The sequence below is a fragment of the Hyla sarda genome, chromosome 2 (assembly GCF_029499605.1).
Source record: "Hyla sarda isolate aHylSar1 chromosome 2, aHylSar1.hap1, whole genome shotgun sequence".
In the NCBI taxonomy this organism is placed as follows: domain Eukaryota; kingdom Metazoa; phylum Chordata; class Amphibia; order Anura; family Hylidae; genus Hyla; species Hyla sarda.
The window spans coordinates 303958108-303981829 of NC_079190.1; the positions used below are offsets into that span (position 1 = coordinate 303958108).

Genomic DNA, 23722 nt, shown 5'->3' on the forward strand with positions numbered 1-23722 from the left:
TTGTATGCTGATGAATCCCTAGTATATCTAGCAGATGTGGAGGGCTCCCTGGGTGCACTTTTTGATATTTTGGATAGGTTTGGGGAAGTCTCAGGCCTTAGAGTAAATTGGGCTAAATAGTCCTTTATGCCCTTTTTCCAGGGATGGGTTATGCCCTCTGCGTTGCCCAATGGTCTACAGATGGTGTATCGTTTCAGGTACCTGGGAGTGGAAGTGAATTCAAGCCTTTCTGAGTTTATGGCCCTTAATTTGAACCCTCTTTTGGAGACTACGATCACAAAGCTTCAGGCATGGGATTCTTTACCCTTATCTTTGGCAGGGAGAGTTAATATTTACCAAGATGATATTTCTTCCGAAATTTTTATGTCTTTTTCATTTGTCACCTATTTTGCCCCCTAGAGGTTTTTTTTGTAAAACTTGAATGAGCTCTGAGATCCTTCTGTTGGCAGAATAAACCTCCGAGATTGGGTTGGGCACTGCTCCAGGCGCCAAAACAACATGGGCAACTTGCAGTTCCAAATATGCATAAATCTAGATTTTCCTAGCTTGTGATGGAAAATATTAGTTATATGAAGACAGGAGGCGAGTATCTTATGCATTATTCTTTCTTTAATAATGCCCATAGCAGAACACTTTGGTAATCAATTCAATAAAAGAAAAACTTCAAACTACAACTCCCAGCAGTCCTAGGACCACAGTAGCCACTCCTCCTCTGTAGCCCCTATATAAGGACTGTCCCCATATAGATCCTCCTCTTTCTTCATGCGAATCGGAACCGCACAGAAAACGACTCTATCCGGACATCCTCAACGGTCCGCAACCTTCGGCCCTTCGACCCAGAGCAGCAGAAGCCCAGAGGCCAAGGAAGGCCTAACTTCGTCCCAACGGGGACTGTAGGGAACCCAAACAGCTGGAAACCGACAGGTCAACCGAACTCAGGAAAACCGCCTCTGCGTTCAATATCCTGCAAAGAGAACAAAGAGTCGTAATAGGGTTGGTAGGGAGGTAAGATACTCGCCTCCTGTCTTCATATAACTAATATTTTCCGTCACAAGCTAGGAAAATCTAGATTTATATATCAGACAGGAGGCTCATATCTTATGCAAGTTCAAAGCTAACAACTAGCGAGGACAGCAAGAAACAGTAACCAGCCAGAGCATTATAAGACCGACATAGAAACATGGTCCTCCGGCCTGAAGTAGAAATGGCGAAAGGTGGTCTCCGAAGACCAATCAGCCGCCATCAATAAGTCGGAGAGGGAGCCCCCTGCTGTGACTATCTTCGTAGCCATAGCACCCCTGGAAGAGTGAGCTCCAAACAGAGATACATCTATATCCGCCATGTCCATGGCAGAACGTACCCAATGCGCTAGAGTAGCGGAGGTAACTGGATGATGAGGTCTGACATAAGAGACAAGGAGCTGAGAGAAATCCGGAGAACGCAGATCTGCCGTCTGTGATTTGTACACTTGAAGGCAACGAACAACGCAAAGCCTCGGGTGTGCGGGAAAATATGGATAAAAAACCGAGTGAAAACCCGTCTTGGTCCTACGGACCACCGAGAATTTGACTCCCTGAGACGTCCGAGACACGTTTGATGGACACCAAACATAGAAGGACCGTCAATTTATATGACAGGTTTCAGGGATAGATCGTCATTGTCCACCCACGAGGCAAACGTATCGAGCAACCTGGAGACATCCCAGGTCGAATGATACCTGGGCCGAGGGGGACGTTTAAATTTAATGCCGCGCAAAAGTCTATAAACCAGCGGGTGTTTGCCAATCGGCAAAGAGTCCACTGGGCAATGGTAAGCTGCAATAGCCGGCCGGTATACGTTAATGGAGCTATAGGATTTGCCAGATTCAAAAGAATCCGCCAAGTAGTTCACCACTACAGACACAGGTGCATGTATGGGATCAACCTGTCGTTGATCACACCAACGAACCCAGAGCCTCCAGGCTGATCGATATGCCGATCTAGTCCCGGGGGCCCAGGCCAGGGCGAGGAGATCCCTAGCTGATCTTGAAAGGTCCTGATCCGCGTCCGAGACCCCGAAACCAACCACGCCAGGAGAGGCAGGTTGCCCTCCACCACCAGAGGGTGGAGACAGCCGGTCGGGTTGGTGAGAAGGTGTGAAATTTTGGGTATCAGTCTGGGATAATCCACGGCCATCCCCAGAAAGAGAGGAAACCATGGTTGTGTCGGCCACCAAGGCGTGATCAGCACAACCGTCGCTCTCTGGTTCGTCGTATGTAGGAGAACCCAGGGGATCAACTGGAAGGGAGGAAAGGCATTGTTACGCCGAGCGCTCCGGGTCCCCGCTCCTCCCCGGAGCGCTTGCAGCATCCTCGCATTCGCAGCGCCCCGGTCAGACCTGCTGACCGGGTGCGCTGCAATATCTCTCTCAGCCGGGATGCGATTCGCGATGCGGGAGGCGCCCGCTCGCGATGCGCATCCCGGCTCCCGTACCTGACTCGTTCCCCGTCTGTCTTGTCCCGGCGCGCGCGGCCCCGCTCCTTAGGGCGCGCGCGCGCCGGGTCTCTGCAATTTAAAGGGCCACTGCGCCATTGATTGGCGCAGCAGGCTTAATCAGTGTGTTCACCTGTGCACTTCCTACTTATACCTCACTTCCCCTGCACTCCCTCGCCGGATCTTGTTGCCATTGTGCCAGTGAAAGCGTTTCCTTGTGTGTTAGCCTGTGTTCCAGACCTCCTGCCGTTGCCCCTGACTACGATCCTTGCTGCCTGCCCTGACCTTCTGCTACGTCCGACCTTGCTCTTGTCTACTCCCTTGTACCGCGCCTATCTTCAGCAGTCAGAGAGGTTGAGCCGTTGCTGGTGGATTACGACCTGGTTGCTACCGCCGCTGCAAAACCATCCCGCTTTGCGGCGGGCTCTGGTGAATACCAGTAGCAACTTAGAACCGGTCCACCAACACGGTCCACGCCTATCCCTCTCTGGCACAGAGGATCCACCTCCAGCCAGCCGAATCGTGACAGTAGATCCGGCCATGGATCCCGCTGAAGTCCCACTGCCAGTTGTCGCCGACCTCACCACGGTGGTCGCCCAGCAGTTGCAACAGATAGCGCAACAAGGCCACCAGCTGTCTCAACTGACCGTGATGCTACAGCAGCTATTACCACAGCTCCAGCAACAATCTCCTCCGCCAGCTCCTGCACCTCCTCCGCAGCGAGTGGCCGCTTCCGGCCTACGATTATCCTTGCCGGATAAATTTGATGGGGACTCTAAGTTTTGCCGTGGCTTCCTTTCTCCCTGCACTTGGAGATGATGTCGGACCAGTTTCCTACTGAAAGGTCTAAGGTGGCTTTCGTAGTCAGCCTTCTGTCTGGGAAAGCTCTGTCATGGGCCACACCGCTCTGGGACCGCAATGACCCTGTCACTGCCTCTGTACACTCCTTCTTCACGGAGATCCGAAGTGTCTTTGAGGAACCTGCCCGAGCCTCTTCTGCTGAGACTGCCCTGCTGAACCTGGTCCATGGTAATTCTTCTGTTGGCGAGTACGCCATCCAATTCCGTACTCTTGCCTCCGAATTATCCTGGAATAATGAGGCCCTCTGCGCGACCTTTAAAAAAGGCCTATCCAGCAACATTAAAGATGTGCTGGACGCACGAGAAATTCCTGCTAACCTGCATGAACTTATTCATCTTGCCACCCACATTGACATGCGTTTTTCCGAAAGGCGTCAGGAGCTCCGCCAGGATATGGACTTTGTTCGCACGAGGCGGTTTCTCTCCCCGGCTCCTCTCTCCTCTGGTCCTCTGCAATCCGTTCCTGTGCCTCCCGCCGTGGAGGCTATGCAAGTTGACCGGTCTCGCTTGACACCTCAAGAGAGGACACAACGTCGCATGGAGAATCTATGCCTGTACTGTGCCGGTACCGAACACTTCTTGAAAGATTGTCCTATCCGTCCTCCCCGCCTGGAAAGACGTACGCTGACTCCGCACAAAGGTGAGACAGTTCTTGATGTCAACTCTGCTTCTCCACGCCTTACTGTGCCTGTGCGGATATCTTCCTCTACCTTCTCCTTCTCTGCTATGGCCTTCTTGGATTCCGGATCTGCAGGAAATTTTATTTTGGCCTCTCTCATCAACAGGTTCAACATCCCGGTGACCAGTCTCGCCAGACCCCTCTACATCAATTCTGTTAACAATGAAAGATTGGACTGTACCGTGCGTTACCGCGCGGAACCTCTCCTAATATGCATCGGACCTCATCACGAAAAATTGAATTTTTGGTCCTCTCCAACTGCACTTCTGAAATTCTTCTTGGATTACCGTGGCTTCAACGCCATTCCCCAACCCTTGATTGGTCCACAGGAGAAATCAAGAACTGGGGTACTTCTTGTCACTAGGACTGTCTTAAACCGGTTCCCAGTACTCCTTGCCGTGACCCTGTGGTTCCCCCTGTATCCGGTCTTCCTAAGGCTTATATGGACTATACTGACGTTTTTTGCAAAAAGCAAGCTGAGACTTTACCTCCTCACAGGCCTTATGACTGTCCTATTGACCTCCTCCTGGGTACTACTCCACCCCGGGGCAGAATCTATCCTCTGTCTGCTCCAGAGACTCTTGCCATGTCGGAGTACATCCAGGAGAATTTAAAAAAGGGGTTTATCCGCAAGTCCTCCTCTCCTGCCGGAGCTGGATTTTTTTTTGTGTCCAAAAAAGATGGCTCCCTACGTCCTTGTATTGATTACCGCGGACTTAATAAAATCACGGTAAAAAACCGCTACCCCTTACCTCTTATCTCGGAACTCTTTGATCGCTTACAAGGTGCCCACATCTTTACCAAACTGGACTTAAGAGGTGCTTATAATCTCATCCGCATCAGGGAGGGGGACGAATGGAAGACTGCATTTAACACCAGAGATGGACACTTTGAGTATCTGGTCATGCCCTTTGGCCTATGCAATGCCCCTGCCGTCTTCCAAGACTTTGTTAATGAAATTTTTCGTGATCTCCTATATTCCTGTGTTGTGGTTTATCTGGACGATATTCTGATTTTTTCTGCCAACTTAGAAGAACACCGCCAGCATGTCCGCATGGTTCTTCAGAGACTTCGGGACAATCAACTTTATGCCAAAATGGAGAAATGTCTCTTTGAATGTCAATCTCTTCCTTTCCTAGGATACTTGGTCTCTGGCCAGGGATTACAAATGGACCCAGATAAACTCTCTGCCGTCTTAGATTGGCCACGCCCCTCCGGACTCTTTTTTGGGGTTCGCCAATTATTACAGACAGTTTATTCCACACTTTTCCACTATTGTGGCTCCTATCGTGGCTTTAACCAAGAAAAATGCCAATCCCAAGTCCTGGTCTCCCCAAGCGGAAGACGCATTTAAACATCTCAAGTCTGCCTTTTCTTCTGCTCCCGTGCTCTCCAGACCTGACCCATCTAAACCCTTCCTATTGGAGGTAGATGCCTCCTCAGTGGGAGCTGGAGCTGTTCTTCTACAAAAAAATTCTTCCGGGCATGCTGTGACTTGTGGTTTTTTTTCTAGGACCTTCTCCCCGGCGGAGAGAAACTATTCCATCGGGGATCGAGAACTACTGGCCATTAAATTGGCGCTTGAGGAATGGAGGCACCTGCTGGAGGGATCAAAATTTCCAGTTATCATATACACTGATCACAAGAATCTCTCCTATCTCCAGTCTGCCCAACGACTGAACCCTCGCCAGGCCAGGTGGTCGTTGTTCTTTGCCCGTTTTAACTTTGAAATTCATTTTCGCCCTGCTGACAAGAACATTAGGGCCGATGCCCTCTCTCGTTCTTCTGATGCCTCTGAAGTAGAGGTCTCTCCGCAACACATCATTCCTCCTGACTGTCTGATCTCCACTTCTCCAGCCTCCATCAGGCAAACTCCTCCAGGGAAGACCTTTGTTTCTCCACGCCAGCGTCTCGGGATTCTCAAATGGGGACACTCCTCCCACCTCGCAGGCCATGCGGGCATCAAAAAATCCTTGCAACTCATCTCTCGTTTTTATTGGTGGCCGACTCTGGAGACTGATGTTGTTGATTTTGTGCGGGCCTGTACTGTCTGTGCCCGGGATAAGACTCCTCGCCAGAAGCCTGCTGGCCTCCTTCATCCTCTGCCTGTCCCCGAACAGCCTTGGTCACAGATTGGTATGGACTTTATTACGGACTTGCCCTCATCCCGTGGCAACACAGTTGTTTGGGTGGTCGTTGATCGATTTTCCAAGATGGCACATTTTATTCCTCTTCCTGGTCTTCCTTCAGCGCCTCAGTTGGCAAAGCAATTTTTTGTACACATTTTTCGCCTTCGCGGTTTGCCCACGCATATCGTCTCAGATAGAGGCGTCCAATTCGTGTCTAAATTCTGGAGGGCCCTCTGTAAACAGCTCAAGATCAAATTAAACTTCTCTTCTTCTTATCATCCTCAATCCAATGGGCAAGTAGAGAGAATTAATCAGGTCCTGGGTGACTATTTACGGCATTTTGTTTCCTCCCGCCAGGATGACTGGGCAGATCTTCTACCATGGGCCGAATTCTCATACAACTTCAGAGTCTCCGAATCTTCTGCTAAGTCCCCATTTTTCGTGGTGTACGGCCGTCACCCTCTTCCCCCCCTACCCTGCCCTCTGGTTTGCCCGCTGTGGATGAAGTGACTCGTGATCTTTCCACCATATGGAAAGAGACCCAAAATTCTCTTTTACAGGCTTCATCCCGGATGAAAAGATTTGCCGATAAGAAAAGAAGAACTCCCCCCATTTTTGCTCCCGGATACAAGGTATGGCTCTCCGCTAAATATGTCCGCTTTCGTGTCCCCAGTTACAAACTGGGACCACGCTATCTTGGCCCTTTCAAAGTCTTGTGCCAGATTAACCCTGTCTCTTACAAACTCCTTCTTCCTCCTTCTCTTCGTATTCCCAATGCCTTCCATGTCTCTCTCCTTAAACCACTTGTCATTAACCGCTTCTCTCCCAAACTTGTTTCCCCCACTCCTGTTTCCGGTTCTTCTGACGTCTTCTCCGTAAAGGAGATTCTGGCCTCCAAGACTGTCAGAGGAAAAAAAAAATTTTGGGTGGATTGGGAAGGCTGTGGCCCAGAAGAGAGATCCTGGGAACCTGAGGACAACATCCTAGACAAAAGTCTTATCCTCAGGTTCTCAGGCTCTAAGAAGAGGGGGAGACCCAAGGGGGGGGGTACTGTTACGCCGAGCGCTCCGGGTCCCCGCTCCCCCAGCATCCTCTCATTCGCAGCGCCCCGGTCAGACCTGCTGACCGGGTGCGCTGCAATATCTCTCTCAGCCGGGATGCGATGCGGGAGGCGCCCGCTCGCGATGCGCATCCCGGCTCCCGTACCTGACTCGTTCCCCGTCTGTCTTGTCCCGGCGCGCGAGGCCCCGCTCCTTAGGGCGCGCGCGCGCCGGGTCTCTGCAATTTAAAGGGCCACTGCGCGATTGATTGGCGCAGCAGGCTTAATCAGTGTGTTCACCTGTGCACTCCCTACTTATACCTCACTTCCCCTGCACTCCCTCGCTGGATCTTGTTGCCATTGTGCCAGTGAAAGCGTTTCCTTGTGTGTTCCTAGCCTGTGTTCCAGACCTCCTGCCTTTGCCCCTGACTACGATCCTTGCTGCCTGCCCTGACCTTCTGCTACGTCCGACCTTGCTCTTGTCTACTCCCTTGTACCGCGCCTATCTTCAGCAGTCAGAGAGGTTGAGCCGTTGCTGGTGGATACGACCTGGTTGCTACCGCCGCTGCAAAACCATCCCGCTTTGTGGCGGGCTCTGGTGAATACCAGTAGCAACTTAGAACCTGTCCACCAACACGGTCCACGCCTATCCTTCTCTGGCACAGAGGATCCACCTCCAGCCAGCCGAATCGTGACAGGCATAATGCATTCCCCTCGGCCAGACGTGGCGGAGAGCGTCTACCGCAGATGCCTCTGGATCCGGCCTCCAGCTGAAGAAATGAGGCAGCTGGTGGTTGAGGCGGGAAGCGAAAAGGTCCACGTATAACGGACCCCAAAGGCGCCACAACTGCAGAAAAATTGAGCGATCCAGCCGCCAATCGCTGGAATCGAGGAGATAGGGAGAATTCCAATCGGTCACCGTGTTGGAGACCCCTGGAATGTACTCCGCTACCGGGATAATGTTGCGGGCTAGGCAAAAGTGCCAGAAGTCTTTGGCAAGGTCCGCCAGGATCTTGGATCTGGTGCCCCCTAAGCGGTTGACGTATTGGACCGCCGCCACGTTGTCCATGCTTAATAACACACAACAATTGGACGAACGAGGCATGAAGCTCTTGGCGGCAAAATATGCCGCCAGAAGCTCCAATGCATTGATATGCAGGTCGACCTCCGTGACGGACCAAGTCCCTCCTGTGGAAATCTCCCCGCATCGAGCGCCCCAGCCAAGACGGCTCGCGTCCGACTCTATGATGACGTCCGGACAGGGGTTGAAAATGGCTTTGCCATTCCACTCGACGGCATGACGAAGCCACCAATGTAACTCCTCGATAGCTGCCGGACAAAGGGGTACCTTGTCCGCGTATCTGAGGCCCTGGCGCAGATGCAAGATCTTGAGCCTCTGAAGGGCTCGGTAGTGCATGGGGGCCGGAAAGATAGCCTGGATGGAAGCCGCCAGGAGACCCACCAGGCGCGCCAGAATCCGTAATGATAAGCATACTTTGCGCAGAACCGCCCTGATTTCTTTTCGGATCAGGGCTAGTTTGGACTTGGGGAGCCGCAGCAGTGCGCGATTGGTGTCCACCAAGAAACCCAGGAATTCCATCTCCTGAGCTGGAACCAGAACCGACTTTTCTCGGTTGACTATGAAGCCCAGAGTATGTAGCAATGATATCGCCCACGACATGTGAAGGGAGGCCTGAGCTTTGGAGCGGGCCATGATGAGAAGGTCGTCTAGGTAAATGATCAGACGAACCCCCCTGCTCCTCAGAGCCGCCACCACCGGTTTTATCAGTTTGGTGAAACACCACGGGGCGGACGATAGACCAAACGGAAGGCAGGTAAATTGCCACATGCGGCCCTTCCAAAGGAATCGGAGGAACTGTTGTGACTCCGGGTGTATAGGGACAGTGAGGTAGGCGTCCTTCAAGTCCACCTTCACCAGCCAGTCTCCTGGCAGTAGGAGATCCCGGAGGGAGTGAATTCCCTCCATCTTGAAATGGTGATACCTGACATGTTGGTTTAGGTCTCGTAGGTTTATGACTGGACGGTAGCCGCCCCCTTTTTTCTTCACTAGGAAGAGGTTGCTTACGAACCCTAGGGAAGATGGGTCGGACTCCACGATCGCATGTTTGGACAGGAGATCTCGCACCTCGTTGTCTATGAGGACAACGTTTTGGTCGGAAAAGTGAATAGGAGGTGGAATCACACCCAGGATCGGCAAGGATTGGAGTTCTATGTGAAACCCCCCCACTGTCTGAAGAATCCACACGTCTGCCGTAATCGCAGACCAGGCGTGGGTAAAATACATCAGTCGACCCCCCACAGGTATGTGAGAACGTGGAATGGAAGGTACACTCACCGGTAGAAGGACGGGAACAGGGATATCCGTGTCCGCCACGACCTCTCCAGGATCGGCCTCTAGGAGGGAAGAATGGTGATGGTTGAACCACGGGTACGGTGTAGGAAGGAGGAGCCTGTGGATACTGGTATTGGGAAAAGGCCTATCGGGAGCAGAACGGCCGGCAGATCGGCCTCTACTTCTGCCGGCCCGGGGAAAAATTTTACTGGACCCCGATTTCTTTAAGGAAGTTTGGGCCTTATCTAAGCCCGTAAAAAGGCCGACAAATCTATTGACATCTTTCATTAAACTGTCCCCAAAAAGCATGCCCGCTGCCGAAGGTTCGGTCTCTGCCAGATGGGATAGTTGCGGGTCGAGGCGCATAAGGATCGACCGGCGCCTCTCAACAGAGCAGGTGGTATTAGCAGTACCTGCTAGGCAAATGGCTCTCTGAGCCCATCCACGGAGCTGATGGACGTCCACGGGTTCATCCGTCGCTGCAGCATGTTCCGCTAAGTTAAGGATCTTAGTGAGGGGGCCCATTAAATCAAGGATACGCTCCTGAATAGTCTTGAAGGAGTGTTCTATTCCTTTCTTAGGGAATTTACCTGATTTTAATAAGTATTTCGTCAGGATGGGGTCCACCTCAGGGGTAACCACCACTTTATTGGGGATAAAGGGTCTAGGGCATTCAGCCCTCAGCTTATTACGGCTGGACCTATCCAGAGACTTACGAGCCCAAAGCTCTACATATTGGGCCACATGGGGGAGCGGTGACCAGTCGCCCGATCTCGGATGGGAGATCGCGTCTGGATGAAAGAGGGGTTCTCCTAGGGAATCTAGGATAACATTGCCCTGCGTGGCAGGGTTGGCGTCGGTGTCGAGCGCCATATCCCCAGCATCTTCTTCAATATTGGGGTTGGACTCATAGTCCTCAGACTCATTGGAAGAACCCGAAGAACCCTCAGTAGAGGAGTCTACATAGGAGTCGGGTTTTGCCCTCCTAGCGGAGGGCAAAGGGGTCGAGCAGAGTCTGAGGGATGCTGGGGTTGACAGACCGGGGTAGGAACTGTCTGGAGCATATTATTATCTTCCCCTGCCGGGGAGTCGGAGATGTGCTTCCTTTTATGGGAAGCCTTGCCCTTTTTCACGTGTGGCTCTCCACCATGATGTGGAGGGACCGAGACATGGGAACCCGGCTGATGCGGGCCAGAGGGCATTATGGACGAGGCCAGGGCTGCTTGGACCGACTTGTTAATTAAGTCCTGTATCTGGGTGGCGGTCATAAATTGCGCCGAATCCAGGGAGAGAGCCTCCCTTCTGAGAGGGGCAGATGAAGGTTCCTCGGCCATATTAAAGTTTAGGTTAAAAGGAAAGTGCAAAGAATCTTGGGCAGTGACTGAGGGGTTAAATTATTGAGCCCAATGTGCACAGATAAAATCCTAACTAGACGGAATAAATTCCGTTCCACAGGAAATATGTAAATATGGTGGTACAACTACACTACCTACACAACACAGTACAGGCGTTGCAGTGGCGCTGCGGTGGGAGGGGAGCCCGGAGTCCTAATACCCAGGGGTCGAAGTCTCGCGAGTCTACGTCCCTCTGGGTTCTGATTGGAGGTCGCAGGAGCGCCTCTCCACAATCGCAGAAAACGCCGCCCCCTCCTGAGCGCAGGCCGCAAATGAGAAGCGGCCAGCCCAGGGAGAAAACTCCGCCCCTAGCCCGCGCGCGCGAACTCGGACGGAGAAGAAGGCGCAAGAAAATGGCGAAGAAGGGGGGAGGGGAAGGTGGCGATAAGAATGAATGAGGCAAAAGAGAGAGACGCCAGAGCGGCGACAGGGATGAAAAGCCCAGAACCGGGAGTTTCCGGCGCTCGGCAGAAAACAATATAAAGGAGAGAAAGAAAAGAAAATGGAGCCTGTGAGTACTAATCACTCAGAGAAGCACCACACTAGGTCTTACTATAGAATAATATAATAGTACAACAATAAAGACAGATATACAGAAAAAGTAAACCAAATGTATATAGAGTATACTTATCTTGGGTCTGCTATGAGCAGAAAGAAAGAGGAGGATCTATATGGGGACAGTCCTTATATAGGGGCTACAGGAGGAGTGGCTACTGTGGTCCTAGGACTGCTGGGAGTTGTATTTTGAAGTTTTTCTTTTATTGAATTGATTACCAAAGTGTTCTGCTATGGGCATTATTAAAGAAAGAATAATGCATAAGATATGAGCCTCCTGTCTGATATATAACAATTTTTTTAGCTTTGCAGCTGGTGTATGCAGCCTGGTGGATTGACTTGGATCTCACTAACACCTACATGGCTCTAGCAGGGGCTCTCATGGGTTCGTATGACACATTGACTAATGTATTGTACAGATATACACCCTCCTCATCCTTGTTGACACCTATTAAGACAGTAGCTGCAGTCTGGTCGTGGCTTCCGGGCGCTTCCCTTGACCGGTAGTTTCTCCCTGAGCATCCCTGTCTGGTAACCCTCATTTGGTTCACCTACGGGAGTTGGAGGCTGCCGGGTTTTGGAGCTCCCATGAAATTAAATCTGCAGTGCACTTGTTTGGAGAAGATTGTATCTTTCTTTCATTTGCTGATCTGAGAAACCGTTTTGAAGTTCCTGGGGATGCCCATTTCAGGTATATCCAGTTGAAATATGCAGTATCTGCTCAGTTTGGCTCTCTGGAGGTTACCCCTGTGTTTAATGACTTGGAATTGTTCCTTGGGACCACCGATCTTTCCAAACCTCTTACCCAGGCGTATGCCTTATTACAATAAGTGGGCCCTGATCCTTTTGCTGATGCATATTTGAAATGGGTCAACGGTATTCCTAGTCTTTTGTAGGAAATGTGGCGGGAGGTGGCTAAAAGGTATTATCCCACAGTGGTTAGTGCCCGTGACATGCTCATTCAGTCCAGATTTATTCTACGTTTGTATTAGACTCTTGTTAGATTACATATAATGAGAGTCTCAGGGTCTGAGATGTGCTTTAGTTGTGGGCAGGAGAGAAGCACTATTTTGCATGCGGGTTGGGATTGCTCCTGTGTAATGACCTTCTGGAAAGAGGTGATGCAATTCCTGTCTGATCATCTAGAATTTCCCTTTGTGCTAACGCCAGAGGTCTGTTTGCTGGGAGTTATAAATGGCCTGGTATCAGTTCCTTATAGGCATATTTTAATCTGTTTTCTCCTGTTTTGTGCACGCAAAGTTATAGTGATGGCCTGGAAAGATACATCCTCCCCTCCAATTTCCCGTTGGTTTGCCTTAGTGAATAAATATGTTCTTCTCTATTATGCCCTTTATGTGAGTCGTGAATGCCACGTGAAAATTTGACAAAGTATGGGTGCCATGGTTGCTGCTAGATGTTTCTACCGATCCTCCGGTTTGGGGACTTCTCAGGCGTAATATGGTTACTGGGTTGGAAGGAGAGCTCCTAGGAAGTGTTTGGGGGTGTGTGTGTGTGACTGGTGGAGTCTGTGTTTGTTCTGTACGTTTGTATTTGAGTTCTCTCCGGGGATGTATCATGCCTGCTACATAGACTGGTTTATAGTCCTTACAGCTGGATCCAGTTATGTAACATACATTATATTCTCTGGCTTATGGTACTTTTGTCGTGTACAGGATGGTGTGATCCCCTGGAGGATTGTTTGAATTTGTTGTTCAAATTGGTGAAATATAATAAAAATATATTTTAACCTCTTAAGGACGCAAAGCCCGGTGACCCCGCGTCATACCGGGTCGATTTCAGTGGCTAATGACAGTCAGGATCCTGGGCTAATAGCGTGCGGCACCGATCGTTGTGCCGTGCGCTATTAACCCTTTAGATGCGGCGTTCAAAGTTGATCGCCTTGTCTAAAATGAAAGTTAAAGCTTCCCGGCAGCTTAATTGGGCTGATCGGGACCATTGCGGTGAAATAGCGATGTCCCGATCAGCTAGAACGCAAGCGGAGGCCCCCTTACCTGCCTCCGTCGTGTCCGATCCGTGATTGATTGCTTCAAGCCTGAGATCCAGGCTTGAGCAATTGACCGCTGATAACACTGATCTTTGCCATGTCAATGCATGGCAATGATCTGTGTATGAGATGGGTATGTTCAGTGTAATAGCCACTAGGGGGGCTATTACACTGCAAAAAAAAGTGTGAAAAAAAGTTAATAAAGATCATTTAACCCCTTCCCTAATAAAAGTAATAATCACCCCCCTTTTCCCATTAAAAAAAATGTAAATACAAATAAACATATGTGGTATCGCCGCATGTGGAAATGTCCGAACTATAGAAATATATAGATAATTAAACTGCACGGTCAATGGCGTACGCGCAAAAAAATTACAAAATCCAAAATAGCGCATTTTTGGTCACTTTTTATATCATAAAGAAATTTATAAAAAGCGATCATAAAGTCCGATCAATATAAATATGGTACTGATAAAAACTTCATACTGCCCCGTATGTGGAAAAGTAAAAAAGTTATAGGGGTCAGAAGATGACAATTTTAAACGGATACATTTTCCTGCATGTAGTTATGATTTTTTTTAGAAGTACGACAAAATCAAACCTATATAAGTAGGGTATCATTTTAACCGTATGGACTTACAGAATAAAGATAAGATGTATTTTTTATCGAAAAATGCACTGCGTAGAAACGGAAGCCCCTAAAATTTACAAAATGGCATATTTTCTTAGAATTTTTTTTTCCGCTTCGCCGTGGATATTTTGGGAAAATGACTAATGTCACTGCAAAGTAGAATTTCTGTTGCAAAAAATAAGCCATCATATGGAATTTTAGGTGCAAAGTTGAAAGCGTTATGATTTTTAGAAGGTGATGATGAAAAATTGAAAATGCACAAATCGGAAAAAAACTGCGTCCTTAAAGGGGTTAAAAAAATGATTAATGCAAACATCACTTTCCTTTATTCTTAATCACATGTATATATGTGCCATCTATAAGTTTACCCTTATCTTAAGGGTTGACCCTGTGTTCTATCAATTAGGGGTTTCTTCAGGCCTTACCAGAAGGTTCAGCTCATATAGCTGTTCCGTGGCTCCACCCCCATTTAAGCACCGTACTGGCTTTATATCGCTCTTGTCCATGGTCTAGAGCCGCCGTGAGGTTCTAATGTTGTTTTGCTCTATAGGACATTTTAGACTGTCTTTTCCTATTACCACCTTAAAGGGTACCTCTCATCAAATAAACTTTTTCCCGATCAGTCCTGTCAGCTAGCATTTCTGACTCATGCTGGAGTCCTAAACACTCAGAGCTGCTAGCCTGCTTTGTTCACAGCCAAACAGGCTGTGAACAAAGCAGGCTGGCAGCTCTGAGTGTTCTCCTTTGTGAATAAAGTAGACAGGCAGCTCGTAGTGTTTAGGACTCCAGCATGAGTCTAAAATGCTTGCTGCCAGGACTGGTAGGGAGACCCCTAGTGGTCATTTCTTCAAAGTGGAAAATTAAATGGAAAGAAGCATATTTTTTAATAACATGCAATTGTGAAGTTATTCTGCATACATTAATCTATAATATATCAAAAGTTTTTTTGATTAGAGGTACCCTTTAAGTGACTTAATTATATAAGTTATCATAAGAAATAAGCTACATGCTGGAAAAAAAAAAGCACAAAAAAAACAAAGAAAAGCAAAAACTATGAATGCCACTCTAACACCAAACTCTGAGAAAAAAAAGGGAAGGGGAGGACTGCTGCCCTCTCCACAACGTCAAGCATTTCATACACAAGGTTGAGCACTCTTGCAACTTTGTCAAGGAGTGCTGTAACTGTCACAACAGTACGGACACAGGAAGGGGACCTCATAGCCACAGGGTCCACTATAAAACTAATAGACCACAGGTCGCTGTCTCTGTCCATGTACCTGAGTCACTACAGATGTGCTTTGTCCCTGCAGTTCTGTACAATTTCCTCGCTGCGAACCCTGGCATCCTGCTTTTAGGACCTTTTATGCACCTGAATAAAAAGACAAAGTCTACACCTTCCAAGAGACTCTGAGTCTCAGGGGCGTACCTAGAGCATTTGGCACCCGTGGCGGACCCTTTGTTTGCCCCCCCCCACACACACACGCACCCCCCCTTAATTACATCCCCTCCCCCCAGGGGCAGACTGACAACACTCGGGGCCCCGGACCAAAAAAAGGCAAAGGCCCCTGCTAGGCTCTGCAGCTCGTCAATCTTCTGCCACGCTCCTATTCCACCCAAATCCCACACACAATAAATTAAAATGTATATATGTAAGAAACACTTTAACGTAGGTAAATTCCCATGACCAATAATACTGGTATACAAGGAGCAAATATATACCACCACACAATAACTGGATAATACCGCCATAATGTACTGAATAAAACCACTATATACAGACCAGTATACTATAAAGAATCTGTATACAATAAAAGTGATTATATACAGGACCATATGGCGGTAGATATCAGCTGCACACGGGATGTGTCCCAGATCCTCAGTAGTTGCGGCGGCGGGTCAGTCCGCCCCTGGCACCCCCCTTGAGATTGCAACCCGGGACGGGCCGCCCCCTGCCCCCCCTTTGGTACGCCACTGCTGACTCGTAAGTGCCCCCCCTGCTTTCTTTCTGTTCTTACATATGCATTGTGATGAAGTCTAAATGGGGTTGAGCACTGCGTGGAGGATCACAGTTGTGCTTTAAGGGAAGCTGATAGCATATATTCAAGGGAGGAGTGTTACAACTGGATATTCATTCAACAGTGCCGATCGCTGTGTCTTTATTTACTGTAGTTCATAATATAGTGTCTATACCAGTGTGTGATGGTTTTCTCACAATTCTTCTGTGATATTCACCCCAATATTTATTTTTACCAGCATACAAAATTACTGTTGTCTCAGATTTTTCCCAGGTTGCAAGGTGGCCGAGACCTGACTCACTAGTCAGCTGATGACAGGGAGCCTTTCTGCTTCAATGGGTGGAGGGATCGCTTGGTGGGAGAGAGATCAAACTGCAACTAATGCAACAGCTGTAGGCACCCTTTTGAATGGATGCAGCTCATAAATGTTTCAGTGGGTGGGGTGGCTGATGTGTGGGAGGGAGGAAAATGGAATTGTGGGATTTGTAGTCAAAAAAAGAAAAGTCAGACAGGAAATAATAGTTCACAAAAAGCTAGACCACATTGTTATGGTAATCTCACAACATAGCCATGTAGTCCCAAGACAAGCGCAGATCCTTCCTAAGCATGCCCATTACTGGCTGGCAGGTATGTACTAAAATCCCCTTATGGTGGATAACCCCTTTAAAGCAATATCCAACCAAACAGAATTAAGGATCAAATACAGAAAGGGAACACTACAAAATAACAAATATATCAAAACATGATATTAGGACTAGTATACAATAGGCAAAACCCAGAACAAAGCAGGCCAACTACAGTTAGATCCACTGATTAAACACAAACCTAGAACAAAATACACACTGGACTCCAAACATGGAGAAACACAAACACCAAACAGAAATAACATCACAAGACACACTAACATACTCCTTGATAGAAAAATAGCACAAAATACAGAACAGAATTTTATCTTAGGAGATCTAGAATTACAACCAAACAAAAACAGTACTGACACAAATACATTGTGAACATACTCAGAGACACAGAAGCTGAACTTAACCCCTTAACGACAATGGACGTAAATGTACGTCATGGTGACGTGGTATTTAGCGCACCATGACGTACATTTACGCACCACCATGAGCGTCATGCCCGGCAGGTCCCGGCTGCTATCAGCAGCCAAGGACCCGCCTGGTAATGGCGGACATCTGTGATCGTTGGGATGTCGTCATTAACCCCTCAGATGCCGTGATCAATACAGATCACAGCATCTGCAGCAGTGCGGTACTTTGAATGGATGATCGGATTGCCCGCAGCGCTGCCACGGGAATCCGATCATCCAGCATAGCGGCCAGAGGTCCCCTCACCTGGCTCAGGCCATCTCCCAGGGTCTTCTGCTCTGGTCTGAGATCGAGCAGACCAGAGCATAAGATCACCGATAATACTGAGCAGTACTATGTCCTATACATAGCACTGAACAGTATTAGCAATCAACTGATTGCTATGAATTGTCCCCTATGGGGACATAAAAAGTGTAAAAAAAAGAAAAATAAAAAAAAGGAAAAAAATGTAAAATAAATAAGTAAAAAAATTTTAAAAATCCCCTCCCCCAATAAAAAAAGTTTGTCAGTTTTTCCCTTTTTACCCCCAAAAAAGCGTAAAAAAAAGAATTAATATACATATTTGGTATCGCCACATGCGTAAAAGTCTGAACTATTAAAATATATTGTTAATTATCCCGTACGGTGAATGGTGTAAACGTAAAACATTTTTCAAAAACAGTCCAAAATTGCTCTTTTTTGTCACATTTTATTAAAAAAAATTTTTATACAAAATTTATAAAAAGTAAAACCTAAGCAAAAGTGGTACTGATAAAAAGGTGGTCAAAATAGGTGGTCAAAATAGGGCAATTTCAGACATAAAATGGTTTGAGATTTTTTTTTTTAAGCGGAACAATTATAGAAAAGCATATAACATGGGTATCATTTTAATCGTATTGACCCACAGAATAAAGAAAACATGTCATTTTTACCATAAAATGTACGTGAAAACAAAACCTTCCAAAATTAGCTATTTGTTTGGTTGTGCCATACATTTAATGGTAAAATAAGTGATGTAATTACAAAGTACAATTGGTGATGCAAAAAACAAGCCCTCATATGGGTCTGTGGATGGAAATATAAGAGAGTTATGATTTTTAGAAGGCAAAGGAGGAAAAAACAAAAATGCAAAAATAAAATTGGTCTGGTCCTTAAGGCCAAAATGGGCCTTGTTCTTAAAGGGGTATTCCAGGCCAAAACTTTTTTTTATATATCAACTGGCTCTGGAAAGTTAAACAGATTTGTAAATTACTTCTATAAAAAAATCTTAATCCTTCCAATAGTTATCAGCTTCTAAAGTTGAGTTGTTGTTTTCTGTCGAACTGCTCTCTGATGACTCACGTCCCGGGAGCTGTGCAGTTCCTATGGGGATATTCTCCCATCATGCACAGCTCCCGAGACGTGACATCATCATTGAGCAGTTAGACAGAAAACTTCAGAAGCTAATAACTATTGGAAGGATTAAGATTTTTTAATAGAAGTCATTTACAAATCTGTTTAACTTTCCGGAGCCAGTTGATATATATAAAAAAAGGTTTTGCCTGGAATACCCCTTTAAGAGTTTAAATTAACAGCCTGATAAGCAGCCTTGCTGAGAAATTTTATTCTACTATCATTATTCGCTAAAACATTGCATAATTCATAATTTCCACTAATCCAGCAACTTTTACATTTACTAGATGTATTTACTACAAATATAGAATACCTGGTTTATCCCATGAAATGATGTCGTTAGCATTTACTAAACCATTTACAAATTCTCTTTGTCTATATCAAATACAAGACCCTTCACTTCCAGAAAGGTTAGTGAAGGCAATACAGTAATAGTTACATTTAGGACAAGCCCACCTTTGGGAGTGCTTGGGAGTTGGCTAGTCCCTGGATGCCGTTTTGGGACATGGCACTATGCTTTGGAGATTCTGTCTTTTTATACAACAAAGTTTAACCACTTAGGGACCACTGATGCCCTGGTACTTAAGGATCACGGGCGTACCTATAGCTATCAGCAGGCCCCCCCGTGCAAATGCCGAGGGGGGTGAGGGTCTTGAGACCGCTCCATGTCCGCAAATCGCTGGTGAATTCACACATGCGATTTGCGGCGATTCCGGGTCATACGGGTCTCCAGTGACCCGGTGAACCAGAAAATAAGGTGGATCGGGGTTGTCCAAGACACCCACGATCCCCTTGAAGGGATAGGTGTGAGGTGGCAGGGGTACGTTCAGGAGCGACGACCAATAGCAGATAGGGGATAGGGGGTTAACGTTCGGTTCCCCCGTTCTGCCCACCAACAGTAGGCCGGGCAGAACGGGGGGACCGGTGCCGAAGGTCCACTTACCTATTGGCGGCGGGTGCTGGAGGCGATCGGCAGCGGGCAATGATCAGCGGCAGCAGAGGACGGCGAAGCAGCTCCCTGGATCTTACGGAAGCCGGTGCGTTGCCTAGCAACATCTGGAGGGCTACAGTTTGAGACCACTATACAGTGGTCTATAAACGGTAGCCCTCCAGATGTTGCAAAACTGCAACTCCCAGCATCCCCAGACAGCTGTTTGCTGTTTGGGCATGCTGGGATTTGCAGTTTTGCAACAGCCGGAGGGCTACAGTTTGGAGATCACTGTGCAGTGGTCTCTAAACTGTGGCCCTCTAGAACTTGCAAAACTACAACTCCTAGCATGCCCACACAGTAGTTTGCTGTCTGGGCATGCTGGGATTTGTAGTTTTGCAACATCTGGAGTGCCACAGTTCTGAGATCACTGTGCAGTGGTCTCTTAACTGTAGCCCTCCAGATGTTGCAAAACTGCAAATCCCAGCATGCCCAAACAGCTGTCTCGGCATGCTGGGAGTTGTAGTTGCATACCTCCAGCTGTTGCATAACTACATCTCCCAGCATGCCCTTCAGTGATCAGTACATGCTTAGAGTTGTAGTTTTGCAACAGCTGGAGGCGCATTGGTTGGAAAATACTGAGTTAGGTAACAGAACCTAAATGAAGGTTTTCCAACCAGTGTGCCTCCAGCTGTAGCAAATGTAGAACTCCCAGCATGCACGGTCTGTCAGTACATGCTGGGAGTTGTAGTTTTGCAACAGCTGGAGGTTCCCCCCCCCATGTGAATGTGCAGGGTACATTCACACAGGCGGGTTTACAGTGAGTTTCCTGCTTCAAGTTTGAGCTGCGGCAAATTTTTTGCTGCACCGCAAACTCCTAGCGGGAAACTGACCGTAAACCTCCGCCTGTGTGAATGTACCCTAAAAACACTACACTACACCAACATATAATAAAGAGTAAAACACTACATACACCCCCCCCTTATGCTGTCCCCCAATATAAATGAAAAACATATCGTACGGCAGTGTTTCCAAATCGGAGCCTCCAGCTGTTGTAAAACAACAACTCCCTGCATTTCCGGACAGCCACTGACTGTCCAGGCATGCTGGGAGTTTAGCAACAGCTGGAGGCACCCTGTTTGGGAATCACTAGCGTAGAATAACCCTATGCAATCCCTAATTTAGTCCTCAAATGCGCATGGCGCTCTCTCACTTCGGAGCCCTGTCGTATTTCAAGGAAACAGTTTAGGGCCACATATGGGGTATTTCCGTGCTCAGGAGAAATTGCTCTACAAATTTTGGGGGTCTTTTTCTCCTTTTACCCCTTATGAAAAGGAAAAGTTGGGGGCTACACCAGCCTGTTAGTGTAAAAAAAATACAAAAAAGACACAGAGAGCGCTCCGTAGTGCAATTAAAAGATGGGTTAGAACCGAATACAATAATAAGTTGCGCTTACCCAAAGAGTTGTGCTAACAGAAAGGCACAACTCTGGTAAACGTGTGTAAATATGTTTCCAAAGTGCAGCCGGTCCCTCTCCACCACCTCGTGATGTTCAGTATTCCAATAAATCCTCCAAACCACTAAGGGTTAATCCAGGCGCAGGCAATGGATAGTAGTGAATACAGCAATGCTGATAGGTAGCTTAATTGAATGATAGGATCAATGTAGATAACCAAGGGTCATTTAATCAGAACAACGCATTTCAACGCCAGAGCAGGGGTCTTCCTCAGGTTCATATCAACAATACAATTATATGTAATTTATACAAAAAAGTACCGTATTCCTAAGGGCAGTTGACCCACGTCACGCCGCAAAACTGGGCTCCAGGAGCAGGGCGGAAGCTGCGTAACGCCACAGGAACAGGGCGGAAGCCACGTCACACCACAAGACTGGGCTCCAAGGAGAAGGGCGGAAATGAATCAAAAAGACCAAAGGAACGGAACGGGAACTATCAAAAAACAACAGAATTATGTAAGTAAAAGCATACAAATACATACTAAAAGCCAATATATATGGCACAGACATAAAAATAGGATATAATTCGATCCAACTATACTGTATTTTCGATGGTCTCATTTAACCCATCCGGGTGCAGACATTTCAATTTATAAATCCAATAAGATTCTTTATTGATTAATTTTTGGAAACGATTGTGTGTGTCCACCGGTATTTTATCTATAATGGTTAATTTTAATAAATCTTGATTCTTATCATGCGATTGTGCAAAATTGTGCAAAATGGCGCGATACGCTATGTACCTTTCCGACATGAATACTCACCGATTTAATATTCGGAAAGGTTTTCCCTTACATAGCGTATCGCGCCATTTTGCACAATCGCATGATAAGAATCAAGATTTATTCAAATTAACCGTTATAGATAAAATACCGGCGGACACACACAATCGTTTTCAAAAATGAATCAATAAAGACTCTTATTGGATTTATAAATTGAAATGTTTGCACCCGGATGGGTTAAATGAGACCATCGAAAATACAGTATAGTTGGATCGAATTATATCCTATTTTTATGTCTGTGCCTTATATATCGGCTTTTAGTATGTATTTGTATGCTTTTACTTACATAATTCTGTTGTTTTTTGATAGTTCCCGTTCCGTTCCTTTGGTCTTTTTGATTCACTTCCGCCCTTCTCCTTGGAGCCCAGTTTTGTGGTGTGACATTGCTTCCACCCTGTTCCCGTGGCGTTACGCAGCTTCCGCCCTGCTCCTGGAGCCCAGTTTTGCGGCATGACGTGGGTCAACTGCCCTTAGGAATACGGTACTTTTTTGTATAAATTACATGTAATTGTATTGTTGATATGAACCTGAGGAAGACGCCTGCTCTGGCGTTGAAACGCGTTGTTCTGATTAAATGACCCTTGGTTATCTGCATTGATCCTATCATTCATTAAGCTACCTATCAGCATTGCTGTATTCACTACTATCCATTGCCTGCGCCTGGATTAACCCTTAGTGGTTTGGAGGATTTATTGGAGTGTAAAAAAATAAAAATGTTTACACTAACATGATGGTGTTTCCCCATACTTTTTATTTTCACATGTGGTAAAAGGAAAAAAAGACCCCCAAAATTTGTAACACAATATCTCCTGAGTACGGAAATACCCCATATGTGGGTGTAAAATGCTCTGCAGACGCACAACAAGGCTCATGAGTGAGAGCCCACTATGTACATTTAAGGCCTAAATTGGTGATTTGCACAGGGGTGGCTGATTTACAGCGGTTCTGACATAAAAGCAAAAAAATAAATAACCACATGTGACCCCATTTTGGAAACTACACCCCTCACGGAATGTAACAAGGGGTATAGTGAGCCTTAACACCCCACAGGTGTTTGAAGAATTTTCATTAAAGTTGGATACGAAAAAAAAAAAAAAAACAACTAAAATGATGGTGTTACCCTAAATTTTTCATTTTCACAAGGGAAAATAGGAAAATAAGCCCCCCAAAATGTGTAACCCCATATGTGGATGTAAAGTGCTTTGCTGGTGAACTTCAATGCTCAGAAGAGAAGGAGCGCCATTGGGCTTTTGGAGAGAAAATTTGTCCGGAACTGAAGGTGTTTACAAAGCCCACATAGTGCCAGAACAATGGAACCCCCCCCACATGTGACCCCATTTTAGAAACTACACCCCTCATGTAATGTAATAAGGGGTACAGTGAGCATTTACGCCCCACAGTTGTCTGACAGATTTTTGGAACAGTGGTCCGTGAAAATAAAAAAATTTAATTTTTCATTTGCACAGCCCACTGTTCCAAAGATCTGTCAAATGCCAGTGGGGTGTAAATGCTCACTGCACCCTTTATTAAATTCTGCGAGGGGTGTAGTTTTCAAAACAGGGTCACATGTGGGGGGGGGGGTCCACTGTTCTGGCACCACAGGCTTTGTAAACGCACATGGCCAATGACTTCCATTACAAACAAATTCTCTCTCTAAAAGCTCAATGGCGCTTCTCCTCTTCTGAGTATTGTAGTGTGCCAGAAGAGCATTTGACATCCACACATGGGGTATTTCCAGAAGGGCACTTGACATCCACAAATGGGATTACAAATTTTGGGGGTCGTTTTCTCCTATTACCCCTTGTAAAAATGTAAAATTTGGGGAAAAAACAGCATTTTAGTGAAAAAAAAAATATTTTTCATTTACACATCCAAATTTAACAAAAAGTCGT

General features: G+C 46.9%; 1 protein-coding gene across 5 annotated transcripts in view; it reads left to right on the forward strand.

Moving 5' to 3' along the window:
• The window catches only part of KIF21B (kinesin family member 21B), a 768527-nt gene that overhangs the window by 162988 nt on the left and 581817 nt on the right, over positions 1-23722 (forward strand). For 4 of the 5 annotated variants that reach the window (XM_056557611.1, XM_056557612.1, XM_056557613.1 and 1 more), the window contains exon 10: positions 11785-11865. The exons of the other annotated variant lie outside the window; for it this stretch is intronic. In XM_056557611.1, the coding sequence (XP_056413586.1) occupies positions 11785-11865 (81 nt within the window). The remainder of the gene's footprint in view (positions 1-11784; positions 11866-23722) is intronic. 5 annotated transcript variants of the gene reach the window in all.